This window comes from Saccostrea cucullata, unplaced genomic scaffold, assembly GCF_032062105.1.
Source record: "Saccostrea cucullata isolate Sc308-1 unplaced genomic scaffold, CSIRO_AGI_Scuc_v1 ctg74, whole genome shotgun sequence".
In the NCBI taxonomy this organism is placed as follows: Eukaryota; Metazoa; Mollusca; class Bivalvia; order Ostreida; family Ostreidae; genus Saccostrea; species Saccostrea cuccullata.
The window spans coordinates 930,633-951,192 of record NW_026934212.1 but is presented as its reverse complement, the minus strand read 5'-3'; the positions used below and the strand labels follow the sequence as shown (position 1 = coordinate 951,192).

The following is a 20,560-nucleotide window of genomic DNA, read 5'->3' as shown; positions in this document are numbered from 1 at the left end:
AACAGTACGTCAGCCGATAAAGTCAATTCACACTTTTAATTTGTTTAGGGGGATAAACACTTAAAACAGAGCCCCCAGAAGGCGACCACACCTTTAATCAACGTCCATGGAAGTTCTATTTTTCTTACATTTCTTATGCCAATGGAAAACCAGTTAACTAAATGCATTTTTCCGCAGCCTATGTCAAAAATATACGCGTTTAAGATAGAGTGATCCCGTGATTTTCACAAAACGTAAGACTTTACCGAAATTTGACGTTGTCTAACAACCAAATGATGAACAATAAATCTTTAACTAAAAAACTAAATCTCCAATAAAATCAGTAAAACTCTCACACAAAGGTTTATAAAAGACCAAGCAATCGTAATAATGACATATTTTTTGTTTTATATACTTTATAGGACGGTTTTATTCTTATTTCACGTATCAAGAATTATAATGATATATTTCCATTTCTAATTTTTTCTCTGCGATAACTCTACGATTATTTCTTGATAATTCTGCCGGAATGTAAATTAGGCAGGTCGGTATGTCAGGAGCTAAGGAGGTCTAAAATGCATGCAAATCTCGTGCGCATCTGTCTCTATGTCTGACGCTAAGGAGGCAAAATGTGCATGTAAATCTCGTGCGGCTGCCTAAGTGTTTGACATCATTGGGCGAGGACCATTGAAATTGGCATGGAAGTCATCGTGTAATTTAAGTCTATGTCTATACATGTATTTTTAAAGTCTAAATCTACCATTTTATTTCACAATGAAGTGAAAATATAAGGAATCACTGTCTAGTTAGGAGAGTATGCCAGGGACATCAATAATAGTGGGAAACATGGGATAATTTTAGCATAACGGGCCTCGTCCGTTATGCAAATTATCCCATGTTTCCCACTATTGTTGATGCCCTGTGTCGCATAATATACGTTCCGGGTAACTTGGCGTTCCGGCCGGAACGCTAAATACCCATAATATTGGTTCCGGGCCATAATAAACGTTCCGGCCCGCGTAAGATTGGTTCCGGCCGTAAAAAACGTTCCGGGCAAACAAGCACCCTATTAAACTCTCTATTTATATTTAATATTGGCTGTTAATTTTAATTTTCTTCTTTCTTTTATACCTTCGTATATGATACAGCAGGATTTAATCGTAATACATACATGTATGTTTACATTTCAAGTCAGAATATGCGGTCTTTTTACCAGAGACATTATATATTTATTGATGTCTCTGATTTACATATTATATTAATTCATGAAATTCCAGTTGATTATTTTGATTCTTTGTTAACAAAAGAAGGTGTGAAACTTTACATTGATATACCCCCATCGTGCTGTTTTACGACACACTTGGCTTCTATCGATACGAACAATTGCGCAGTCTTGCGAATCGCCGTAAGCACCCATGACCACCCTGGTCAGATGATAATGGTGATAGATTAATTATATTTACGATAAAATACTTTATTTATTAGGTAATATTTTAATTTCCTTACAATTTTTTAAACACCCATACATGTAGTTGCGTTTTTTAAAACCAGATATATTAATAAATTAACATACAAGTTGAAGAACATAATGGGAAACGAGTGCATGCCTGATCTAAAAAGGGAATTAATAATTTAAGCATTTAATACGAAGGAAAAGTGTTTCCCGTTTGTTGATTATTTTTTTTCGTCAGGTGAAGTTTTTGGTTTTTTTTTTTTTAATTTTAATGTTACATGTCAACAAAACATGCACATAATCAACTTGGAAATGTTTCAATGACACGGCTAAAAACTTTTGAATAAATAAAAATTCAACTCATTTTTATTTATGCACGTAAGTACAAGTACACTTGTATTCATTTGTAAAAATATCACTGAAGAAGAAATGTATTACAGACCCAGATCTGTATTTTACTATTTATATGAATAGCATTGTGAAGTCTGCTCCCCCCCCCTTCCCCTGCAGTGAACAATAGACAAAAAACTTGATTTGCTTGGTATGAAATTTTCTATATTTTAATTAACAATTTGTTGAATGTGTTCAACAAACAAAGGAGTCTTAGTGGGGAATGAAAAAATGAAAACCTGCAGGCATGCTTATCAAGCTATCTTAGGAGTAAGACATCTCTTAAGACGAACTTACAACATATCTTAGTCTTAAGTGAGGCCATCGAAGCTATCCTATCTTAGGTGATCTCCTAATCTTAGTCCTAACTTTAAGATGACTGCGGACATGTCATATCGGTTTGTTCCCGTTTTGCACACATTTAATTACAGGTACATGATATTAAAAAATGTGTGAAGACTGGGACTTTGACCAGGTGAGATAATTACTTAATTGCTCTAGTCTATACCATACTTAGCTTAGTAAGTATGTGAAAAGTGAACTTATAGTGAAAAAATAAGACAATAAATACAAAGTTAATGTATTTAATTATCTGATGATCTTATTATAACATCTTTTCAAATGAATTTTTATTCACTATTATCTTTATTATATGTTAAATCTTTAATTCATTTAGAATTATATCAAGATTGAAAAGTACAGTCATATTCTTTTTTAAGGTGATTTTAAGAAACGCTGGTGTCAGGAAAACAATTAGGAATGTTTTTCGTTTAAATAAATCAACTATTTACTGTAAATTAATGATTTCTTTAATGAACTAAATCCATTTATGAACATCATACCTTGTGAATATATGTATATACCTGTACAAATAGAAATGGAGAGAACAGTTAATAAGAATGCGCTCATTGACATGTATGCATTTAAAGATTAAAACATTGAAAAAGATTTATTCAAGTCCTTTCTAAGTAGATAAAAATATATAATTGATTGTTTTTTATTTGGGACAAAACGGAGGGATAAGGGGGGGGGGGGGCTACATTTAAAAGATCTATTTACCAATCTGCTGCATTTATTGGTTTAAGCCAATGAAATAATAAAAACAGCAGAGAAACAACACATATTCAAAAAATTAAAGAAAGTTTATAGAGGTGACTTCCTCTTCGTGGAATAGAGAGAGAGAGAGAGAGAGTTTGTTGATCAACTTGGACAAAGAACAAGAAAAGATGTTACATGTATGCCTTATATCTTTTCTAAAATACTTATCCAATAATACAAACAACTATGAAAAGAAAAGTTACTTGTATATTGTCATGTAGCTCCGTTTTTCTGTTTCTGCTAAATGTAAACTAGATTGTACACAAATAACTCTATTATATTACTCTCTCTCTCTTTTTATTTTTTTTACACAAAACTTGGATAAAAATGAACTAATCTGCTAAAGATATATGTATGCAATAGAAATCGATTAAAATGATTTTTTTTTAAAAATACTTAAACATATCGGTCTTAAATTCAAACATGCTTCTAAAAAAAGGAATAGGGATACACCCAATAAAGAAGTACTAACTCAGAAATGTTCTAAATAAATAAGGAAAATAAAAACTTTAATCGTCTCCAAACCTGATTTTTTGCGGGGAGGAGGGGTCACATATATGATTATACAAAACATGTACAGTATTCGAATATGGTTTGAGATGCTAGATTTGCTAGCATACTCGCTAGTAGCTACACTAAAGGTAGCGAGTATGCGAGTGGATCAAAATTTAATTCGATTGTTTTAACTAAATTCTTTAAATAATTAAGGGGAGCTAACACCCCCGCCCCTTCTACATCTACACATGATGGTAACTTGAAATAGGTAGTTCAGTAATTGCAACCCGGAACCTTTATTATGATCATAATTTTTGGTTCCGGACTAACTTAGCTTCGTAACAAAATGGAAAAGAAACAACTAAGTAGCAAATAGATATGAAATTTCTTTCAGTAATTGCAACCCGGAACGTTAATCTTGACCATGATTCATGGTTTCGGGCTAACTTGGCTTCGTCAAAATCTGGAAAACAAACAACTAAGTAGCTAAAATATATGAAATATCTTTCAGTAATTGCAACCCGGAACGTTTATTATGAGCATAATTTTTGTTCCGGGCTAACTTATCTTCGTCAAAAACTCGAAAACAAACAACTTAGTAGCTAAAATATATAGTGTTGGCAACGAGTACCCGGTTAACCGGTTAACCGTCGAACGTTGCGAGTATCGGATAGTAAAATAGTAAAATAAATTCTACATAGTAAAGGCATTGAAAATAAATGTTTTATAATCTATAAATATATACTAACTTACACATTTCCCTAATTTTAGGTACCATTAGACTTGATCTAGTGCATGGTTGTAGTGAATCAAATTGTTTTGATTAGTTTTCACAGTTTATATAATTGATAGCATTGATTGCTTGGGGTATATATATTTTGAAGGCCTGCGTTATAATTACCTCATTTTCAACGAGATGCCGCCGCAGACATAATAAGTTGATACAAAATCTGTTAAATCACCTAAGCTTAAATTATTCGGAAACCAGCGATTTACTGGATACTCCACATATTAATTATTAATTATGGAGTATGTAAGTAATTATTCTCCTTGATTGCGACATATTTCGGGGGCTGAAAAAGGAAGTGTAAAATGGTGATTGACGATGACGTATTTATTTGTCTTTGTTTGTCGAATTCCCTATTCATTTTCTTTATTTTAAAATCGTAAATCTTTGACGATATCGTATGTGTGTATTGTAAATATAATGTCCCTATACAGTATATTTGTGCAGTACTACTACCGACAAGTATAGAATAAGATAAATAATAGATATTGATACTTTTACCAAAAATCATCCGAGTAACCGGGTACTCGATCGGAAGATGAAGCGAGTAACCGGTTACTAAAAATCATCCGATTTGCCAACACTAAAAATATATGAAATATCGTTCAGTAATTATTGCAACCCGGAACGTTTATTATGAGCATACGTTTTGGTTCCGGGCTAACTTAGCTTCGTAACAAAATGGAAAAGAAACAACTAAGTAGCAAATAGATATGAAATATCTCAGTAATTGCAACCCGGAACGTTAATCTTGACCATGATTCATGGTTTCGGGCTAACTTGGCTTCGTCAAAATCTGGAAAACAAACAACTAAGTAGCTAAAATATATGAAATATCTTTCAGTAATTGCAACCCGGAACGTTTATTATGAGCATAATTTTTGGTTCCGGGCTAACTTAGCTTCGTCAAAAAACCGGAAATCAAACAACTACATGTAAGTGGTTAAAATATATGAAATATCTTTCAGTAATTGCAACCCGGAACGTTTATTATGACCATAATTTTTGGTTCCGGGCTAACTTATTTTTGTCATTAAGTGGAAAAGAAACACCAAAGTAGCAAAAATACTTGAAAATGCACTCAGCAATGCTAACCCGGAACGTTGAATATGATCATATAATTTTGGATCCGTGCTAACTTATCTTCGTCATAAAAAGGAAAGAGACTTCAAAGTAGCAAAATAGTTGAAATTGCGCCCAGTAATGCTTATCCGGAACGTTAAATATGATAATAATTTTGGTTCCGGGCTAACTTATCTTTGTCATAATGTGGAAAAGGAACTTCAAAGTAGCAAAAATAGTTGAAAATGCGCCCAGTGATGCTAACCCGGAACGTTAAATATGATCATAATTTTGGTTCCGAGCTAACTTATCTTCGTCATGAAAAGGAAAGAGAACTTCAAAGTAGCATAAATAGTTGAAAATGCGCCGAGTAATGCTAACCCGGAACGTTAAATATGCTAATGATTTTGGTTCCGGGCTAACTTGTTTTCGTCATTAAGTGGAAAAGAAACATCAAAGTAGCAAAAAAATAGTTGAAAATGCACCCAGTAATGATAACCCGGAACGTTAATTATGACCATAATTTTGGTTCCGGGCTAACTTATCTTCGTCAGAAAGTGGAAAAGGAACTTCAAAGTAGCAAAAGATTTTTTAAATAACTCTCTGTAATAGTAACACAGAACGTAAATTATGACCATAATTTTGGTTCCAGTCTGAGCTATCTAAGTCAAAGATTGGAAAAGACAGACAGACAGCCCGAAATACAGGTATACAGACAAAAAACCTTTGAGCTGTAGGAAAGAAATTTTTAAAACCTCCTATGGCCTAAAGAAAGCCCTAAAGATTTTGAGGTCAAAGGTCAAGGTAATGAATTCATATATAATTTTTAACATTTTCGTTTCCAAGCGATATCTATGGAGAGAAGCCTTTGAGCGGAATTTTATACCACAACTCCTAATTATGAGGAAGGCCTCTAAACTATTGGTTTTGAGGTCAAAACTTCAAAGGTCAACATCGTTAATTCATATACATGTATTTGTATATTCTTTCTGGGTGAAAAACTTTCATTTCTGGTCATGGAAGATATCTCAAGAAGCGTTTACGATTTTGCAATGAAATGTCATACCATAACTCCCTAACACACCTGTCTTAACCCCCCCCCCCTTTCGGTTCGTGCATGTTCTTCTTTTCCGTAATGCGGGGGACATAGATTCTCTGAATTAGCTTGTTTTATAAATCATGTTTGCATGACCTTGGGTATTAATGGGAACATTTTAAAACATTCTTTCTTTACATTTGTATTTCCATGTTAGCTTCTGTTTTCCCCAAAATCACTCCCCTTAGACACTTGTTTCCGCTATCCCAGTTGGTTCTACGGATCCATTTTGTTCTGCATGTATAATATTTTAATTAAAAAATATAGTTTTATTCCCTATAAATTGTGGTCCCGTCTTACCTTCAATTGCCACGATTTGTGCAGACAAGCATCTACAATATGCGATGATTCTGCTACGTAATTTTCTTCTTTTCAACAACAGTGATGCTCCAGAAAAAATAAATAGAACTCTATTCCATTTTTTGCAAATTAATAATTAAAAATTAAATTAAACTTTTACATTTTTGCAACTGTTATAATTGAAACTCCCCCATAACAAAATGTTGGAATATTGATAAACAACTATTCATTTTGTGGGGCTGTTGAAATACAATCTCCATTTTCTTTTAAATTTGAGAAGGGCAGCTTTTTTGGTATTAAAGGGAATAAACCATACTCGTATTCTTATAATATGTTTTCATGTTTATTTCACTACAGAATAATTCACATCATCATGAAATACATGTACTGTACCTACATGTAGTATGAAGATTAATTTAGAAGAAAATAAACCATATACGTAACATTCTTCAACAGTGAATCATAAAGTACATATTTCAAATGGAATATAAACCATATTATCATGCCATTTCATCAATAATATCTAATTATGAAAAAAAAAATCTTTAATTATGAGGAATGGAAGCCGTGTTTGAGCCTCGACTTGGTGAAATGTCAACACGTGTAATATCATTTAAACGGAGAATTTCATTCCGTAAATATATAATTATCAATATTTGTTCTTTACTTTTATCGAATTCTGAAATAAAAAAATTATCAATTAATTAATTCTTTGACATTGTGTTTCTTTAAATGTTAGTCTTTCGTAATCCCGGTCTAAAATTGTTTATCTCCTAACTATGCTCTTTACCTGTCTTTACGGGTTTGCGTGCATTGAAGCGAGAGATTCACACCTGGCATGCACTAAATAAACAAAAGGAATTGAGTTGTAGATAACCGACTTGTATACATAAGATAAACAAAGCCTTATAATGCGACCACAGTCATATGTATCAGAAAGAGTATCATCAGGCTATTTATTCATCTATTTTTTAAAATTGGTAAGTACAAAACATTGCGCGACGCACGAAAATAGAATGTCGCTGCGTCATGCTAAACCCTCAAGAAAAAAACCCACTACTTCCATGACTCAATGTGAAATGAAATCTGGACAGATACCGCGATTCGAAGACAATCGGAGTTCCTCGGATGACTCGTACCTCGCACATAACCTCGGACGTGAGAGGTGATCTTCCATCTTGCTGATTCAGTCATGTGATCTTATTTGAATTTCATTCAAATATTATACTTTTGAAATCCGAGTTACTTTGATGCACGCCCAACACTGTGTTCTTGCTTTCAAAGAATACTTACATTTGGTTGTAATTAGTACGAGCATTTGCACAAATCAAGAAACCTTTTCTAAGAACTTTAGGCAGAGCGAAATATGAAATGAGTGACAAGGCAGTTTCCGGCGGAGAAATGTAGCGATCTGATGCGTATTCCTCCACCTATCACATCCGAGGTTTGAATGGAGCGAAGCGGAGTCAGCCGAGGATTGCCGATTGATTCGAAGATTGAACTCATGGCCGGAACCTATATTACAGTAAAATCCGGAACCAATATTATGATTTTAAGGTTCCGGCCGGAACGCAAAACACCCGGAACGAATATTATGCGACACCTGGCATACTCTCCTAACTAGACGGTGATTCCTTAAATAAACGCGTTAATATCTCCCCCGCATTTCCAAACAACCGTTTCTATGGCAACTGCCATAGAGTTACTATCAAAAATATTTTAAATGTTTTTTTTTTCATTTAAAATATTCAACAGGTGTTTATATTCTCATTTGTAATTTTCAACCAATTTCACTAAAAAATGAATAAAATATGAAGAAATTCTACGAACTTTTGGATCAACCCTCGTATAGTGTTGAAAAGTCGTCAGTTTCGATGTTATTGACTTTTTTTATTTCAAATTTTCTTAAAAGTTTCTCTGGAATTTTTTAAAAGTATTATAGGTATGGTAATTCAATTTTATTCTGTTTATTGGGAATTAAAAAAATTATTTTAAAGTAAACTGACCTATGGTTTTAAGGAATTTCCTCTCTACAATTAAAGGGAAAGATATGAATAAGCTGGGTTACCACTTGCAGAATTAAATCTTTTAAAATTCCTCTAAAATACATTTCTGATTATGAGTCTTACAAACAAGACAATGTCGTTTCCTGCTTTGTAAGCGGGGGCCAGTACCTACTGATCGTGTAACTGTTATAAAAATAGAAGAAAACGAAAAATATTCAAGCTCAACAGTAAATTGGACAATACAAATCAGAGGCAGAGAAAACACGGACCTCTAAAACATCAGAGGTTGGATCAGGTGTCATGATGGAGTTAGCGTCCCCGGCTGACTAGTCACACCCGCCGTGTGCTCCGTGTCATGATCATGAAATGAGTTCAAATATCGGAAAACTATGTTGACAATTCAACGAGTAAATGAGGGCAGAACAATTAGTATGAAAAACATCAGTCAGCTTTTGATTTTTAATGTAGTTAATGACAGATTTTATTTACTGACGTCATTGTATCGACCATAGAACTTACGAAATAATGATGGTGATATTCTCGTTTCATCAACTCAATAAGTTAATTTGTTCTAAAAAAAAAAAATTTATACGTAGAGCATGGTATATTGCTGCATAAGTAAGAGAAGTTGACGATTGAAAATGAAATGTCATCATGTTTATCATAAAGCTTTCTTATTAGGGTACCATTAACATCTTTTTCTATATACTAAAATATCCAAATAAGACACAGCTGCATCAGGCTCTGTGGTGTCTTTCATTTCAAGTTCATTTATCTTATTCTTGTTTCACTTCTGCATTGTCAAAGACAGAGAGATAGATGGTTTTCACATTACCCCCAAATTGTGAGATTTCAACATCCATTTGATACTTTTAAATTTTAATCCATTTTGGCAAAATGTCAAGATATTATTTTTTTGTATTTGGCATTTTGTCTGATGTAATTTTCGACAGAATTATAATATTTATGAAATAATGACGCCATTTGAAAGACTGGGCTTCCCTAAACTTTGAGTGAGTATAGAGGTCTTCAGAAAAGCATCCAGAATAGAATACTGCATAATTTATCAGCTTTACTCCATGCTAGAATATAAATTCTCCGAGAAGGGAATGAACTTCAGTATAAAGGATTTATTGGAGACTGTTTATAGTAAATTTCTGAAGATGCCTGAAAGTTTATAAACAATTTCTTGTTTCTCAATGTTAACCTTACACCTGGGACACTTAACACTTATAAAATTCCACATTTTTTACACAATATTGTGTACCTGAATTTTGTACAGATCGGACTGTATTTTAAAAGAATATAACTGAGCATACAAAACTTTACACATGATTGAAACGGAACACCAGAAACCATTAGGGTGACTATGAACAGCTATTAAGAGAACAAACAGAAGGAATTTCTGCAAAAACAAAACATTTACTTCATAAAAAATATAACTATTAATAAAGAATACATTTACATAAGGATGACTTCCAATGCCTTAACAAATAAGCTTTAAATAACATCAAAATCTGAATGGTCCAAATATAAAATTGATAAATCCCTTTAACCTGAAATACTGAAAACATTATACACCTTAAAAACACTAATGACATTAATATGAAGTGGTTTTCATAATAATATGATATAACAATAATGTCTAATGTTTTGTTAATCCGTATAAAAAGATAATTTGTTCAAATTCTGCTAACATAAATGTATTTTATTATTATTCTTTGAACAACAACTGCGTAGACTCTTTATCATTTGAACATTATCTTATTGTCTGTTTACAATAACACCATAGACATGCACTCATGTCTGCTGTTCACTTTCTCAGATCTTTGTACAAAATAAATACACATCATAAAACAGTAAGGTGTGTATATAATCAATAATTTGATTAATATCACAGAACCATCTAGGCCTTGGTTTATCTTTCACTCAAAGCACTTAAAACCAAATGCAACAAGTCATACATTTCAATCACTTTCACAAATGCCCCCAAAAAATATGTCTCTCCTCAAAAAATGATTTTCTCTTCTTCATAGTTAAACCCTAATTATTTCATTCCTATCCAGGCCAGGATATTTGTAGTGGTGTGTTCTAATTGTATTTCTTGGTCTTCACTTGTGGTGTTTCTTTTCTTTCCCATAAGCACTGTCTAAGCCAAGTCCAGTAAACACTAACACAGTTCCCATCCACTGCCTGCTGTTCATGGGGTTCTGGAAAATTATCACTGAAGCCAAAATGGTGAAAAACTTCCGCGTAGTTGTGATGATGGAGCAAGTTAATGGACCATATGTTGATACGGTGAGGAAAATAAATGTCTGAAAAGAAAACAAAACGTCTCCAGTTTATCATAAATAATGATTCATGACTTTGGTTAGGCATGTGCAGTTCTGGAAAATTTGAAAATTCAGTTGCACAAATAGTAACCACAACCCACAGAGAATAAAATAAAAACAAGAGGCCCACGGGCCTTATAGGTCACCTGAGTATCATGTAACAACTTTCCAGCGATTGTATTTGGTTCGTGTTTTAATCCAAAAGCCATGAAATTCACAAATTTTGAAAGAGGCACCATTGCTTATCAAAGGGCAGATTTCAAAGCATTAATTTATTTTTAGTCAAAGTACCCCCCTGGTACCCCTGACCCAGCAGCCCTGAAATTATCTATTTTGAAAGAGGCCCCTTTCTTCATTATAAGGCCAGCATTTTTTTATGTTTAGGTTTAGTTATGAACATGAGAATAAAAAAGTCCCGAAGGAGAAGGAAATAAAAATTTTTTTTGATAAATCAATTATTAACATTTGTACATTCTTTTTTTATGCTATCCTAATAGGCTCCTTACCACTGGACACATAATGCTTACAAATAGGAAAGTAGAACATTTAATTGCTTATTTCATCATCTGTCAGTTTGGGCCAGTTATATAAATTTGTGATGTTGATCAAAATATATTTTTTAAAAATCAATTCTTTAAAAGTCTTTCAATATATCTTCATTTTTTTTAATATGTGTTATGTGAATGTGTAGACATTGTTCTAAAATTTACTTGATGCCTAAAATTATAATTCCTATCATAAAACAGACAGGGAGTATTGGGGAGTAGGGTCAACATTTTTTCAACTGAGTGTAAAATAATTTTTCTGGCTGATACAAATGATACTACATGCCTGTATATATTTGTATATATTCTTGCCTTTTAATAGTTGAATTTTTTTTTATTTCTTCAGGTTATTGTTTATTTCTTCCTCAAATTAACTTCACTTCTCCCATAGTTTTATTCATTACATCTGATGCATAAGCAACCCTTTTCTGAAGAATGATGCTTAGACTGTAAGCTATAACAGAGACCTAAACAATGTCCCTGGCAATATGCAATAGCTACCACGGGCAGTTAAAGACCTGGGGGAGGAAAATAATTTACAGTTACTTTTGAAACGAATACATAATTATCTCACCAGCATGTCATTGTGCAACAAAGTCATCAGCATTTTATTTGTCCTTTGAACGGGTGAAACGTTTTGAATGGCACTCTTATCGATGAATTTTACACTAAACCAAGCTATCTTCTCAGATCTAGCTTTGTATACCCGCCGTTTCATCGTAAAACCGGAAGTGCCAGTTCGTAAATTTGAAATCTCGATCCCGAGTATATTCCCGACTCAAATTTGACATCGGAAAGAAAAAACATAGGTAATCAGCTGCAGAGATTACAGAGCTCACCTCAACGAATGTTGTCTTTAAGTAAGGCAAAGTCACACAATTAACCAACAAAAAGTGTACATCCAAAAATGCAAAATTTATGCAATTTTGATTTTATACTTTGGAATAGACCTATATATAAACTTCAAACTAGTTCTCCATCATGAAAACGTAATTAAAATCCAGCATCTGAAGCAAGTTTGAGAGTTTTCATCCCTTGATGCATCATTTGTGCAAGTTTGGCTTATATAAGCCTTATAGTTTCTTGGTAATAGACCTGCATCCATAACTTTTACGAGGTGTCCATTATCTGGAAAATGTATGTCAAATTCAGCATCTGAAGCAAGTCCATTAGTGCGCATCCTAAGATGTACCATCCATGCAAGTTTGGTCATTATAGGGCTCATAGTAACTTGGAAATGAAACCTGCACCCAAAACTTTAACCTGTTCACTCAACCGGAAAATGTAGGTAAGATTCAGCATCCGAAGCAAGCCTGGTAGTGTGCATCCTAAGATGTACCATCCATGCAAGTTTGGTCATTATAGGGCTCATAGTAACTTGGAAATGAAACCTGCACCCAAAACTTTGACCTGTTCACTCAACCAGAAAATGTACGTCAGATTCAGCAACCGAAGCAAGTCTGGTAGTATGCATCCTTAGATTTATCATCCATGCAAGTTTGGTCACTATAGTGCTCATAGTTACTTGGAAATGAGACCTGCACCAAAAACATAAACCTGTTCACTCATGCGGAAAATGTAGGTCAGATTCAGCATCCGAAGCAAGCCTGGTATAGTGCATCCTAAGACAGAGTTCCCAAAACTAGTCAAAAATATGTCGGACAATTGTCCTGTAAATATTCAAAACTCACCGGACAGTTGTAAAATTTACCGGACATTAATTTTTTGTATGTAAATTTAACATATTATAGGATTGGAAATTGTGTAGATATAATAAATAATATGTTTAAATGAAAAGATGGCAAATGCAGATTTTTTTTTTTGATTTATTGAAATATTTTCTATTAGGCCTGTGTATATAATTCATCGTGTTGAATTATTATGTCCTTTCTGACAGATTTTTTATTTCTTTTAAATAAAGTCTGCACCATGACAACTTTTGGTTGATTGATTGGAATTAGTCCGAAATATCTGTCGTTTTGCAGGCTTTTTTGTAGGATTTTGGTATTTTATGTGCCAGGAAAAATATTATGTAAAATATCAAAATCGTTTTAAAAAGCCTGGAAAACGTCAGATATTTCTGAGTAGTTAAAACGTATTATACAACCTCCACACAGTTAAAAATATGTACTAATGATATAGAGATATGCAAATTTATCATGAAAATGATGATTTTAAGTGAATTTGATGTCGTTTTATTACATTAGAGTCAGCCCGCTATTTTTAGAAAAGGGGAAAAACGCGCATGTATTTTAAATGCTATTAAATACATGGAAAAAAATCAAAAAGTTGGTAAAATATTAATCATGCTAATAGATTAAATTATGGAGAAAATAATTAATGGTAACAAATTGTCTGTATTATGTGTAATTTTTATACAGTCTTTAAAAAAAACCATCGGACATTTTGACCGATAAAATTAAGATTTTACCGGTCCAATTCAAAGTTTACCGGGGATCCCCGGTGGACCGGTGCGTTTCGGGAACGCTGCTAAGATGTACCATCCATGCAAGTTTGGTCATTATAGGGCTCATAGTAACTTGGAAATGAAACCTGCACCCAAAACTTTAACCTGTTCACTCAACCAGAAAATGTAGGTCAGATTCAGCATCCGAAGCAAATCTGGTAGTATGCATCCTTAGATGTATCATCCATGCATGTTTGGCCACTATATTGCTCATAGTTACTTGGAAATGAGACCTGCACCAAAAACATAAACCTGTTCACTCATGCAGAAAATATAGGTCAGATTCAGCATCCGAAGCAAGTCTGGTACTATGCATCCTAAGATGTACCATCCATGCAAGTTTGGTCATTATAGGGCTCATAGTAACTTGGAAATGAAACCTGCACTCAAAACTTTAACCTGTTCACTCAACCAGAAAATGTAGGTCAGATTCAGCATCCGAGGCAAGTCTGGTAGTAAGCATCCTTAGATTTATCATCCATGCAAGTTTGGTCACTTTAGTGCTTGCTCATAGTTACTTGGAAATGAGACCTGCACCAAAAACATAAACCTGTTCACTCATGCAGAAAATGTAGGTCAGACTCAGCATCCGAAGCAAGCCTGGTAGTGTGCATCCTAAGATGTACCATCCATGCAAGTTTGGTCATTATAGGGCTCATAGTAACTTGGAAATGAAACCTGCACCCAAAACTTTAACCTGTTCACTCAACCAGAAAATGTAGGTCAGATTCAGCATTCGAAGCAAATCTGGTAGTATGCATCCTTAGATGTATCATCCATGCATGTTTCGTCACTATAGTGCTCACGTTACTTGGAAATGAGACCTGCACCAAAAACATAAACCTGTTCACTCATGCGGAAAATGTAGGTCAGATTCAGCATCCGAAGCAAGTCTGGTACTATGCATCCTAAGATGTACCATCCATGCAAGTTTGGTCATTATAGGGCTCAAAGTAACTTGGAAATGAAACCTGCACCCAAAACTTGAACCTGTTCACTCAACCAGAAAATGTAGGTCAGATTCAGCATCCAAAGCAAGTCTGGTAGTATGCATCCTTAGATTTATCATCCATGCAAGTTTGGTCACTATAGTGCTCATAGTTACTTGGAAATGAGACCTGCACCAAAAACATAAACCTGTTCACTCATGCGGAAAATGTAGGTCAGATTCAGCATCCGAAGCAAGCCTGGTAGTGTGCATCCTAAGTTGTACCATCCATGCAAGTTTGGTCAACATAGGGCTTATAGTTACTCGGAAATGAGACCTACACCAAAAACTGCACCAAAAATGTTAACCTGCTCCAAAAACATTAACCTGGTTATTCCTTTGCTGAAATTGCAGCATCTGAAACTTTGACTGGTACAATGAAACACACTAGAAACATCTTCCATGCATGTCTAATCAATATAGGACATAGAAGTACTTAAAAAGAAAACTGCTCCAAAAAACTTAACCTTAACCCGGGATGCCGACGCCGATGAGGACGCCGACACCGACGCCGACGCCGAGGGTATTACATAAGCTCCCCCAACTTCGTTGAGGTGAGCTAAAAAATGTTTTATTTTTTTCTGAAAATTCAAAACCTTGAGCGGAGGGTTTGTAAAACTAAAAATAAAATAAATCCTGGCCTTAAATATGTAATTAGATCATTAGCATATTAACCAGAGGCAAAGGATAAGATGTTCAAAGAATTCATGCATTTCACTATATAATCATTAGAGCCCCACCCTAAAACAAGAACCCCTGACCCTGGGGCCATAAAATTCAAAATTTTGGTAGAGGCACTCTTGCTTATCATAACTATGTACTTAGTTTGTTTATTTAATACCCAGGAGCAGAGAAGAAGATTTTCAAAGAATTCATGTATTTTCACTATATAATCAATAGAGCCCCGCCCTAACACCAGAACCCCTGACCCTGGGGCCATAAAATTCACAATTTTGGTAGAGGCTATATAACTATGCATCATAACTATGTACTTAGTTGGTTTATTTAATACCCAGGAGCAGAGAAGAAGATTTTCAAAGAAATAATGCATTTTCACTACCTACTTATTTAGCCCCGCCCTAGCACTAGAACCCCTGACCCCAGGGCCATGAATTTCACAATTTTGGTAGAGGACTCATTGCTGATTACAATCATGCAAACAGTTTGACTGCTTGTTGTCCAGGAGTGAAGAAGAAGATTTTTAAAGATTGCATTAATTTTAGTGGTTTTGGCCCCACCCCTCAGGCCCCAGGGGGGCAGGGATCATGAAATTTATAATTTTTGTTCCCCTTCACCCATAGATGCTTTGTGCCAAATTTGGTTGAAATTGGTTCAGTGGTTGCAGAGAAGAAGCTGAAAATGTTCAAATGTTAACACACGAAGAACGACGAACGACGCACGACGACGGACGAAAACGGATAGCAATAGGTCACCTGAGTTTACTCAGGTGACCTAAAACTACAAGCATACTGACTGATTTTCGAATTATGAAGAGATTTATGGGAGGGAAAAACAAAATTAATTAAAAGTCGCATAATCATTTCATCAATGCAGATTTAAATCTGTTAATGATATTAATGCCTAGAAAGCATATATTGAGTGATGAGTATGTGTGTTAAGCTCTTTGTAAAGTTAGAGTTATAAACCTTGAATCCAAATCAAACTCACCTGACCAGCAGCACTAGCTAAACCAAATGTCATCATCTGTAAAAGTATAGAGGGATGTCTCTCCATAAAACCTAGAAATGCCACACCCTCTCCTGAGACAACTAAACCTAGAATATAAAACAAGTACTCATGTACTCTTTGCTTGACAAACAAAATGAAGATTTTCTAAAGGTCTGAAGGACTCAGGGTCAAAAAGAACATTTTTCACTTGATGTCTTCTTTGAATAATCATATGATAAAGTATTAATACAGGCACAGAATGTCTTACCTATGGCTAACCATAATATAGACCATATATTGATGTTAAACATCATACTGAAGGCCCCGGTCTTGTGTTCAGATCTCATCCTCTCCTGTATAGCTCCTGTAACGCCATCTAGTGACAAGGACACCAACTAAGTGGAGATAATCAAAATTAAGACTGACATACAAAAACATGCAAAGGGAAACGATTCATTTAGTTAAAAACTTTTTAGAATTAACAATTATGCTTTATAATCTATCAAAGACAAATTTTTCTGTAAAATGTCACATTGCGATTTATTTAAATGCAAAAAATTCAGTTTTGAAGAATTCATATAATTAGGAAGCACTTCATAAATGGAAATTATTTTAATTAATTAATGAATTTACCAGTAAAAGTTCTCCCACACCAATTATGCTGTCATGATCAGATTTCTGGGTCTTTCCCGAGTCTTTGTACAGGAACATGGCTACTCCCAGGACTATCATTAAAACAAACAAGAACTTGGCTGCGGGGTACCGCTTCCGGGCAAACAGGATCCCCAGGATCAACACTGGGATGGGCTTCGCTGATTTTCCCAAAACCTACAAGATTTTTATGATGCATAATTTTCATTGTACTATTGGAAATCAACATTACCTTAAAATTAAAAAAAATACTCTCTCTTTTAGCATTGTACACATTCATTTGACCTCTTCAATGATTTTTATGTTATTGACTGTATTTTTATTGTGTAAAATCATACACATTTTCATGGAGTTAAATTTCACATTTTCATGGAGGTAAATTTTCATGATTTGAAGTATTGACAATATTGAATATTTGAATTTTGGGGATTTGATTTCATGGATGAAGAACATTTTAGACCAAATAGTAGTTGTGTTTATGTAGTGGGCTCAAAGTAAAGGGCTTCTTTCCTTCCTCAAAAACAACAAAAATTAAACCCAAGAAAATTAAGGATTTCACAGTAAATCACTTAATGAATACATGTACATCACAAGTTTAATCTAAATAAATAAATCAAACATTCTGGGCGAGTGGCATATCATTTGGAAAATTTATAAATAATTACACTTAGCATAGTAGTAAGAAAAGAAAATCTTTTTATCTCATTCTAAGCCTTTGTCGTCTGTCTCACCTGAGTTGGGTATGAGACATGTTGTAATGCATGGTTACTGGCTAACATAGCTCCCAGATAGGACATCGAACAAAACGAAAACATCCTGCCAGGAGTAGTGTCCCTTTCCTTCTGCCAAAACATGGCTGAAAGAGATAAATTAACATATTAGGATTTGTATTTGTAAAAGTATAACATGTACCATGTATACACACAAATTTCTGCAATTAAATCTGCATCTACTTTTTTCTCTACTATCAGATTGTCTATAGAACTAATTTCAATGCTGAACTACATGCAAATGTACTTTAGAACTTGCACTGAGATTGCATTAATTTGCATGCCCAAATTGCAACCAAGAAACATTTCATTTATTCATTAACTCAAGAGCACTTGTTTTCGTAAGTTTTTCTGTATATTATCATTTAGATAGTTATTTAGTACATTCATAACAGAACCAAATTTAATCCTACAATATGCCCTATACAGCTACACATAATTGTCATCTTATCTAGATATACATGTACATGCATATGATTTTTAATGTACAGATAAAGATGAGCATTACAGTATAACCAAGATGTACATAAGATTAGATTTTTTACCAATTTTTGCTGCGATGGCATTGATGATACACTGGACGAATACAAGGGCCAGTGTATACTTAAATTTCTCTGTCTTTTCTCCCTCTCCATATTTTCCCTTTGTTCTACAAGAAAAGAATTAAAACATAACAACAGTATTGTCAAAAAAAAATGTGTACAAGGCCAATGAAACAAATATATTTTTAAAAAATGATAATTAAGAGATTTTACATCAGCATGATCAGAGATAAGAGAAAATCTGGCCAGTTCATCCGGGGTCAGAAAAATTTAACCCCCCCGAATTCTTGACAGGTGCTCTAAACAATCAAGACCAAGAAATGGGGGGGGGCTTAAAGTTATCTTGATGATGTCTTTTCTAGGTAACAGTCTTACAGACTGCAACATGTGTTAATTTTTTGCACTCACATTGACTCCTGAACAATTCCATAATAAAAGTAACAGAGGAACGTCCCAGCTGCACACACGAGCAGTTTGTTCCGACTTCCCGTCATTTCCACGTGTTTCGTCTTATCAAGTATGGTGACTACGTGTGTCGGACCTGAAATCGAAGAGTCACCTGTCATACACTATCTATCGCTTTACTCGTTATAAATTTGTTTTCATGACGTGTCGAATTCTCAAAACACCGCAAGGAAAGCATTACATCCGGCATGGGTTTGGGTAAAAGTAGTTATATATTGCCGAGATATGTAATGTTATTATTAAATTTTAATGAAAAAATATCCTTTAGTCTTTTTAAATTTATACGAAATAATTTTGAAATACCAAAGTTGACTAGAAAAATATCATTCTCAAAATATATGTTAAATATATTCTAACAATTAAACTTACGATGCATGCTCTGTGTAACTAGGTTTACCCTATTCTTGCTGCGTTAATCTTGTTTGATTGGATAATAAATTTAGATCGAAGGTGTTTTCCTTTGATTACTTTTCAGATACTAACCTTCCTCACTGACCACATGGACTTTTCCGTTTTCTTGTTGTTTTTCACTTTCCATCACGACGAAGTTTGCTCCTTACCGAAAACATGCATACTTTTCCTCCCTTTTTTATGTTTTTGTCATAAAAGCTATAAATCACAGCTGCACAGATGTTTTTTAGTAAATTATATTGTTTTCCAAAAATTAGCAATAAAAATTGCAAGATCAAATTAACATCAACAATGACAATGGTCCCATCTCGCTTAATACATTCTCTAGTGAAGTGAAACCCAAGAAGTTGAAAAATGACACGTAGCACGTCATGACCGTTTAATTAATTCAACTTGCAGTCTTAATATTCCTGGCCAGCTGCTGTGTATATATTATGGTAATTTACAACCTTCAAGAATGTTAGCTCACAAATTCACATCAAAGGCATTGATTGTTTGTAATCACAAAAGTTAATATCCACGAGACTAAATTATTGACAGCTACTGTACACGAGTACAGGTAACAGGAAATTCATGCTACTTTATTTCTGTCAGAGGTTGTCTTGTTAATTAACTAGATCGTAATATATATGCTTCGGCGCGGATCTGTTTGCCTAATGTTTCTTTCAATTAAGTTATATATATTACTTAGTTTTCTAAATGAATTTGAATAGCTTAAAGATACATTTTTGTCTAAAATTAAATTTGTTCACAGTTGGAAAATATGAACAGATTAAGGAAATGATAAAATGAAATTCATAGTTTGAGGTATGTCAATGAACCGAGACAGCCCGTTTTGTACGTCTTATTGCCTTGACATTTGTGTTAAAGTTTATAGTTTAAAATATTCTAAAAGATTTGCTTGTAACACGTGTAATAGAACGAGTACTTTTATTTCGAACTAACAAACGCATACTTATGGATTAAAAACTGCAGGGGATGGACAGAAAATTTCCAATTCTGTGATTGGTCATCAACAAATTTCTTAAGCCTGTAAAATGTTTATCACAACGAA

General features: G+C 34.0%; 1 protein-coding gene across 1 annotated transcript; it reads right to left on the bottom strand.

Moving 5' to 3' along the window:
- Positions 1–10,120: 10,120 nt before the first annotated feature.
- On the bottom strand, positions 10,121–19,270 carry LOC134240166 (solute carrier family 35 member B1-like). Its single transcript, XM_062722271.1, has 7 exons — positions 19,039–19,270; positions 18,634–18,737; positions 18,050–18,174; positions 17,301–17,495; positions 16,936–17,062; positions 16,668–16,774; positions 10,121–10,981 (listed from the first exon to the last, which is right to left on the bottom strand). Exons 1-7 carry the CDS (start codon positions 19,194–19,196, stop codon positions 10,778–10,780), a joined length of 1,020 nt encoding a protein of 339 aa, XP_062578255.1. The 5' UTR covers positions 19,197–19,270; the 3' UTR covers positions 10,121–10,777.
- Between the last annotated feature and the right edge of the window lie 1,290 nt (positions 19,271–20,560).

Coding starts and splice junctions, on each gene's coding strand:
- LOC134240166 (XM_062722271.1), bottom strand. CDS start 19,196: ATGACAGGTGACTCTTCGATTTCAGGTCCGACACACGTAGTCACCATA. Junction 17,063..17,300: donor GTGTGGGAGAACTTTTACTG/GTAAATTCATTA, acceptor ATCTCCACTTAG/TTGGTGTCCTTGTCACTAGA. Junction 10,982..16,667: donor TAGCTAGTGCTGCTGGTCAG/GTGAGTTTGATT, acceptor TTTTCTTTTCAG/ACATTTATTTTCCTCACCGT.